The sequence below is a fragment of the Coregonus clupeaformis genome, chromosome 29 (assembly GCF_020615455.1).
Source record: "Coregonus clupeaformis isolate EN_2021a chromosome 29, ASM2061545v1, whole genome shotgun sequence".
Lineage (NCBI taxonomy): Eukaryota > Metazoa > Chordata > Actinopteri > Salmoniformes > Salmonidae > Coregonus > Coregonus clupeaformis.
The window spans coordinates 10,984,014-10,993,015 of NC_059220.1; the positions used below are offsets into that span (position 1 = coordinate 10,984,014).

General features: G+C 42.9%; 1 protein-coding gene across 1 annotated transcript in view; it reads right to left on the reverse strand.

Moving 5' to 3' along the window:
- Nucleotides 1–3,881: 3,881 nt before the first annotated feature.
- The window catches only part of LOC121544257 (transmembrane protein 229B-like), a 16,007-nt gene continuing 10,886 nt past the window's right edge, over nt 3,882–9,002 (reverse strand). The window contains exon 2 of the mRNA XM_041854171.1: nt 3,882–4,674. Within this exon, the coding sequence (XP_041710105.1) occupies nt 3,882–4,466 (585 nt within the window). The 5' untranslated portion in view covers nt 4,467–4,674. The remainder of the gene's footprint in view (nt 4,675–9,002) is intronic.

Sequence of the window (9,002 nt, forward strand, 5' to 3'; positions counted from 1 at the left end):
ATTTTGTTGGGTAATGTAAGTGTATTGCGTAATGTGAAAACTGGGTAATCTACTGTAATTTACAGTACTGTAGCATATTACTATCAGCACTTCTAAGGGCGATTTGAAACATGTATCTTGCTTGCATTGTTTGCTATTGGATTAACTGGTCGTTTAAAACGACTAAATTGAAAATATATCATTATGTTGTGTTTTGGTGATTAAACTAATGTTCTCATTACATTTCACAAACGTATATTTTGAATCAATGGTTTTGTTCTAAGAGTTGTGAAAATGTACCACAAAGTAGTGCCAAAGCGATAAAAAAAAAAAAAACTCAAATGAAATTACTTGGCTGGCATAGAGCGCCCCTCATCTGAAGCGAAGTGGTTATTTACCCAACTCACAAGAAACATAAATCAATCAAATATATTTTATAAAGCCCTTTTGAAATCAGCAGTTGTCACAGAGTGCTTTACAGATACCCAGCCTGAAACCACCAAAGCGCAACAACATATTTTATGGTCAAATAAATATATTTATTCCCCAAACTATACACAATACATCGTTAAAATGTGTGATATAATACAGTACAGTATTTCATTATTACATTTTTGTTTGTCAAACCAAGAAAACAAAGTTTGGGAAAAATTACACCTGACAATAACTTTGTTACATGCATACTAATAAGTCTTAGGTTTATGTGGTGAGAGATCAGCCTCTCCCTCACCATCACTAAACATGCAACAGACACACACACACACACTTTCCATTGCATATTTAATTACTGTGGCTTGTACATTTTCATGACTATAATTGTATCATCCAAGCAGTGGAATTCTTATATAAAGACATTAGCTGCTCCCAGTGTTCGAGGCCTACTTACACATACCTGTAGTTGTAAATTACACTCAAATATCCAGTCAGGGATTACATTTTTTTTCTAATATCTTTGGTGCAATTTTCACAAGTATGTGGTACATTTTCACAACACTCAGTACAAAACTCAAAACAGATCATAAAAAAGGCAGTTGTTTCAAAACTATAAGTTAATTTTCAATTGACTAGGTACAACACACATAATCATACAGTCACTTTTTCACCAAACAATCTGTTTTTCATCTAGAAATACATCTTTCGCATTGCAATATATGTTCATATAAAGTCATTTCGTTTCACAATGCAATGCTCACATCACTTTTTATATTATTCTCGTCTCATTTGTTAAAATGCATTTTACTATCACTTAATCCGACTGCTCTTAATTGATAATCACTTTACTGTTTGGTAAACCTATAGATTTGAAACTGGTTTGTCTATTACAGATTTTGAGAACTACTGTACATAATGATGTATACATAATGTCTGTAAAGTAGAAACACATAAAGTATGATATACAGTATACTGTAATGCACTATTATGATGATGACTATTAGGATTTAACTTCACAGTAGGTTTTAAAAACTCTGATATTGACAACATCAGAGATGTGCTGTATGTAACAAATGCATCCCCTATTCAGTAAACATGTGTCCAGAATGAAGTTGCTGGGTTATTTTTTCACACCGCTTCAGTAGTAAAATTGCATTGTAACTGTAATATATGCCATTTACGTAGCAGACGTTTTTATCCAAAGTGACAACAGTGAGTCCAAACATTTTCATATGTGACCCCAGTGGGAATCGAACCCACAACTCTGGTGTTGCTAGTGCCATGCTCTTATGAACTGAGCCACGTACAGGACCACTACAATACATAAGTACAATACAATACTGCAAAACACAATACAGGTAAAATATGTATGATTGCCATCCCCAGGAGCGTACCACCCTCCTTCAGGCCATGGATGAGGCATGCAGTGACATCAAATCCAGGCCTATTACATTTACATTTTAGTCATTTAGCAGACGCTCTTATCCAGAGCGACTTACAGGAGCAATTACAGTTAAGTGCCTTGCTCAAGGGCACATCGACAGATTTTTCACCTAGTCGGATCGGGGATTAGAACCAGTGACCTTTCGGTTACTGGCACTACGCTCTTAACCACTAAGCTACCTGCCGCCCCATGTCAGGCTTAGATTCACCATGCCAAACGGTTTTTCCCCACGAGCATGAACAATGAGGACATTTACTGACATGTCGATATGAACCTATGGCCAAATGCTCAAGACAGCCTTGATGCAAACTAATGCCTGCTAAATATTGTTTCTTTCTTTCATTCCTTTCATTTGTTCCATTTGATTAGAGTATACCTACAGTATGTTGTAATGATATCTGAACAATTTATTTATTTTTTGCATCAATGATTGTGAAAGATGTCTTCAATTATCACACCTTTGATCACACATGGTATAGAAATTATGGAAATTTGAGGTTCAGTTCATTTTAATGGGTAGTGCAAGTGTAATGTGAAAACAGTGAAATGTACTGTAATTTACAGTACAGTAGCATGTTACATTCAAAGGGCAATTTTTAATCTTGTATTTAGCATTTTTTACTATTGATTAACTGGTTGTTAAAATAACTAAATTGAGAAGATATCATTGTTGTGTTTTGGTGAATAAATCAATAAATGAAATGAATGCACAATACAACTTTTTGAATATGAGACTCGCTGCGTTACAAGTGGGTTACAGTTTGGAGTTTTGTACTAAGAGTTTTGAAAATGCACCACGTACTTGTGAAAATAGCACCAAAGCGATTAAAAATAAAACGATAATAGTCATCGCTTTGCATTGTTGATCTATTGCTTTTGAATCGGCGTTGTTTGAGGTAGCCTGGTTGTCCCACACACAGAAGTAGAATGTGAATCTATTTATATGGTCCCACATCTGTTTGTGCTGTCTTGTCACATCTTATGGTCGTTCTCGGTGCCAATATAATCTCTGAAGGAACCCAGAACCAAATCTCGCACCAGCTACTGGATTTCAGGTGCAGTATCTTATCAAATCCGCTAGGTGGCAGTATCTCTATTAATGTGACGCTGACAACAACCTTGACTCACAGTGAATGACGACATCACATGCACGTCGTTACATGTAGACCAGGGTACTCCAACCCTTTTCCTGGAGCGCTACCGTCCTGTAGGTTTTCACTCCAACCCTGTTCCTGGAGAGCTACTGTCCTGTAGGTTTTCACTCCAACCCTAATCTACCGCACCTGACTCTAATAATTAGCTGATTGAGAAACTGAATCAGGTATGTTACAAATGGGGTTGGAGTGAAAACCTACAGGAGGATAGCTCTCCAGGAACTGGGTTGGAGTGAAAACCTACAGGATAGCTCTCCAGGAACAGGGTTGGAGAGCCCTGATCTAGACATTGCCATGATTCTGATTCTGAACATAGAATTCCTGATTTAGGATTTCTCTTTCATTTGGAAGAACAGTAATACAGTAGAAATTGCACACAATTAATGTAGGTACCTGAGACATCATTCATACAGCAGGTTAGGGCATGTGCAATACAGTACATTATAAGAGTACACCTAACTGAGCTGTATGCTACTCTAAATCAATAGCCTTTTGAAACAGACTACAGTGCATACAGAACTCTATCACTAACTGTCACTAACTGTCGAAAAACATTCTCCACATGAAAATGAATTGAAGCTATTGCATTGCTTTAGGACCCAGTCAAATTTGAAGTCAATACAGAATTTACTTCAGATTGCAACCTGAAGCTACATAACTATAGTACTTTGAATGTTGTTAAATAAAAAATAAAATAAAGTGTACATTTCCTAAAGGGAAGATTTACGATTCAGGGACCGCTTCCTGGACACAGATTAAGCCTGGACTAAAAAGCACTATCCATTGACATTATCCATTGAGAAGGCTTTTTAGTCCAGGATTAGTTTTATCAGTGTTTTTAAAACCGGCCCTCAGTGTTCTTTGCTCCGTCCTCAGTCCACTTTCAGGAAACCGTTGACCTCTGTACCTCCTCGTTCACCCCATTCTCTCCTCCCCCCTCCTACCCCATCTCCTCCCCCATCTCCTCCCACGCCTGCATCAGACTTGACGCCCTCTGTTCCGTCCGTGTCCATCCTTAGCCGCAGTGTGTTACGTATAACCAGTCGCTCCATCATGAACGACGCACAGAACCATGGCAGGGCGTACTCTGCCGTGATCAACCCCATGAAGTTATACTGAAAATGGGAATAATCCCAGGGACATGCCCCAAACTGGGTCAACAATAGCCCTGTACTGAACTCCCAGATGTACATCCCCAGGGTATAGATGAGGCATCGCAGCAGCAGGGGGCAGTGGAGAGCTCGGAGGGCCAGGTACATGTGCTCCATGATGAGGATGCAGGTCCCGTAGATGAACAGAGCCCACACACTGGTAACACCAGGGAACTTCCAGTCGCGGTTGACCACAAACTCCCAGGCGGCGGTGAACATGACCTCACAGAAGTAGCCGTGGATGGCGTACAGGTACCAGCGAGACAAGACCGTCAGAGGCACTGGCGGAGGGACTGTGGTTGCCATTGTAGTAGAGGTGATTTGGAATCACCACGTCTTCGTGATGAGGTAGTCGTGCCTGAGAGCTTTACGCCCAAATATCACCTTGAGACCACAAGGATTTCCTCTTGGTCTAATGGTTGGTTTGGCGTGCAAGAGGTCCCCTGTTCAATCACACCCATTACACCATGATTACCATCCCTCTATTTTTATCTAGTGGAGGAGAAATGCAGGTCTGAGAGGGAGAAAGGAGAGAAAAGTGAGTTAGACAGTGTGGCATTATAGAACAAGATAGAGAGCTAGAGTACCTCTGCTACTCCTAAAACCTACCTTGTGTCCTTCTGGTGCTGGTGTATCGAGTATTACCATGGAAGGAATTGTCTGTAGAGCTCCGAGACAGGATTGTGTCGAGGCACAGATCTGGGGAAGGGTACCAAAAAATGTCTGCAGTGTTGATGGTCACCAAGAACACTGTGTCCTTCATCCTTCTTAGAGCTGGCCGCCTGGCTAAACTGAGTAATCAAGGGAGAAGGGCCTTGGTCAGGGAGTTGACCAAGAACCTGATGGTCACTCTGACAGAGCTCCAGAGTTCCTCTGTGGAGATGGGGGAACCTTCCAGAAGGACAACCATCTCTGCAGCACTCCAACAATCAGGCCTTTATGGTAGAGTGGCCAGACGGAAGCTACTCCTCAGTAAAAGGCACATGACTGCCCGCTTGGAATTTGCCAAAAGGCACCTAAAGGACTCTCAGACCATGAGAAACAAGATTCTCTGGTCTGATGAAACCAATATTGAACTCTTTGACCTGAATGCCAAGCGTCACGTCTGGAGGAAACCCGGCACCATCCCTACGGTGAAGCATGGTGGTGGCAGCATCATGCTGTGGGGATCTTTTTCAGCGGCAGGGACTGGGAGACTAGTCAGGATCGAGGTTTTTGGTCAGGAAGTCAGTGATCCACTGACAGATGGAGCTAAACATGTTCAGCTGGGAGAGTTTGTATTGTAGCAGTTCTGGGATGATGGTGTTGAACAAACAGCTTAAGTCCACAAACAATATCCTTGTATACTGTATATCTTTGGGTTATCGAGCTGTTTGAGGATGTAGTGAAGGCCCATGTTGACAGCATCGTCCACAAATCTGTTCGATCTGTAGGTGAATTGCAGTGGGTCGAGGGAGTGCTGGTTTTGAGATGAGACAGTACCAGGAGCTCAAAGGTTTTCATGATGACCGAGGTGAGCGCTACAGGTCTGTAGTCGTTCAGGCAGGACATCTTTTGTTTTTTTCGGGACTGGAACAATGATGGAAGATTTGAAACAGGCAGGAACAGTGCATTGCTCTAGTGACTGGTTGAATATGTCTGTGAAAACCAGGGAGAGCTGGTTAGCACAGCGCTTAAGTGTGGCTGCATGGAGAGATCTTATCTGGGCCAGCAGCCTTCCTGCTGTTCTGTTTTCTAAAGAGTCTGTTGACCTCCTGCTCTGTGATGACAAGGGCTGGGGGAAGGGAGAGGGCAGCCTTGGACAGGCTGGGGGAAGGGAGAGGGCAGCCTTGGACAGGCTGGGGGAAGGGAGAGGGCAGCCTTGGACAGGCTGGGGGAAGGGAGAGGGCAGCCTTGGACAGGCTGAGGAAGGAGAGGGCAGCCTTGGACAGGCTGGGGGAAGGGAGAGGGCAGCCTTGGACAGGCTGGGGGAAGGGAGAGGGCAGCCTTGGACAGGCTGGGGGAAGGGAGAGGGCAGTCTTGGACAGGCTGGGGGAGGGAGGGTGGGGGGTTCCTGGGATGGCAGAGAGGTAGAGGAGAGAGGAACCTCCTCTACCCGTGTAGCTCAGTTGGTAGAGCATGGCGTTTGCAACGCCAGGGTTGTGGGTTTGATTCCCACGGGGGGCCAGTATGAAAAATGTATGCACTCACTAACTGTAAGTCGCTCTGGATAAGAGCGTCTGCTAAATGACTAAAATGTAAAAAAATATATAAAAAAAATAAACCTGGAACGGAATGGGGGAGGGAGGGAAGTGGCAAGGAAGGGGATGTGGGGGGTATTGTCCTTGTGATTGAAAGGCCTTTGTGAGTCAAATCTACAGTGAAGCTTGTTTAGTTTATTTGGCAGTGAGGGGTCATCTGCTGCCGGGGGAGCTTTTGGTTTGTAGTTGGTAATGTGTTTTAGTCCTTTCCAGACAGACAAGCAGCCGTTGCTGGAGAACTGCTGCTCTAGCCTGACTTTGTACTGCTGTTTGGCTGCCTTAATTCCTGAGTGTAGCTTTTTCTTTGCCTCCCTGTTCTTGTTGCTGTGGTTTTCCTATTTGGGGCTGTATTTATCAACAGTCTCAGAGTAGGCGTACAGATTTATTTTAGATCACAATTAATAAGATTGCATAAAGAGGGGGACCTGATCCCAGATCAGCACTCCTACTCTGAGAAGCTACATATGGCCCCTGGAATCAGGCTCAACACAATGCTATCATATAAAGAGAGTAACCCACATGATCTGTGTGCATCATGTGCCCTTGCTTTCTGTAGTGTAAATCCCTAGGTCAGACCAGAGACTGTATAAATAAGGGGTGCCAGGACAGACACACATAGGCAGTAGGCACCACTGGCAGTAGGCACCACTGGTATCAGGTGTCTGGAGGCCCTAGCAGGGAGGGCATCCTTCAACCACTCTGTCATACAACCACTCTGTCAAACAACCACACTGTCATACAACCACTCTGTCAAACAACCACTCTGTCATACAACCACTCTGTCAAACAACCACTCTGTCAAACAACCACTCTGTCATACAACCACTCTGTCAAACAACCACTCTGTCAAACAACCACTCTGTCATACAACCACTCTGTCATACAACCACTCTGTCAAACAACCACTCTGTCATACAACCTCTCTGACATACAACCACTCAGTCAAACAACCACTCTGTCATACAACCACTCTGTCAAACAACCACTCTGTCATACAACCACTCTGTCATACAACCACTCTGTCAAACAACCACTCTGTCATACAACCACTCTGTCATACAACCACTCTGTCAAACAACCACTCTGTCAAACAACCACTCTGTCATACAACCACTCTGTCATACAACCACTCTGTCATACAACCACTCTGTCAAACAACCACTCTGTCATACAACCACTCTGTCATACAACCACTCTGTCAAACAACCACTCTGTCATACAACCACTCTGTCAAACAACCACTCTGTCATACAACCACTCTGTCATACAACCACTCTGTCAAACAACCACTCTGTCATACAACCACTTTGTCAAACAACCACTCTGTCAAACAACCACGCTGTCATACAACCACTCTGTCAAACAACCACTCTGTCAAACAACCACTCTGTCAAACAACCACTCTGTCATACAACCACTCTGTCAAACAACCACTCTGTCAAACAACCACTCTGTCAAACAACCACTCTGTCATACAACCACTCTGTCAAACAACCACTCTGTCATACAACCACTCTGTCAAACAACCACTCTGTCAAACAACCACTCTGTCATACAACCACTCTGTCATACAACCACTCTGTCAAACAACCACTCTGTCAAACAACCACTCTGTCATACAACCACTTTGACATACAGGTACATAGGGCTGTTGTGGTGACACCGCAACACCGGCAGTCATGAGTCATGACCACAGTCAAATTCCATGTGACCATTGAGTCATGGTAACATCCTCTTATGCACTCTGGATATGCGTTGGTAGTACCCACTTGCTAATGGCCTGGTACTCAGTGCTCTATTGTCTCTTTAACCACTCTGACATCAATGCAAGTGCAATCGAAAATCATATCAAACACTTATCATCAAAACATTACTGTTCTTTTAAAACTCACCTCACTGTGATTGATCAATTTCAAGAAAGAAGTTCAACAACAGGTCAAATCAAATCAAATGTAATGTCACATACACATGGTTAGCGAAATGCTTGTGCTTCTAGTTCCGACAGTGCAGCAATATCTAGCAAGTAATATCTAACAGTTCCACAACAAAAACCTAATACACACAAATCTAAGTAAAGGAATGGAATAAGAACATGTAAATATATGGATGAGCAATGTCATTATCAGAGTGGCATAGGCTAAGATGCAATAGATAGTATAGAATACAGTATATACATATGAGATGGGTAATGCAAGATATGTAAACATTATTAAAGTGGCATTATTAAAGTGACTAGTGTTCCCTTTATTAAAGTGGTCAGTGATTTTCAAGTCTGTATGTAGGCAGCAGCCTCTCTGTACTAGTGATGGCTGTTTAACAGTCTGATGGCCTTGAGATAGAAGCTGTTTTTCAGTCTCTCGGTCCCAGCTTTGATGCACCTGTACTGACCTCGCCTTCTGGATGATAGCGGGGTGAACAGGCAGTGGCTCAGATGGGAGTTGTCCTTGATTATCTTTTTGGCCTTCCTGTTGAAACTGAGTGGAAAACATGGTCCTTGTGGATGTTGTTTCAAAGCCTAACACAACGAAATGGACAGCGCTTTCTAAGGTGATGATTAATTCAAAACACCCATATGCATATTAGAGCTTATGCATACGCATTG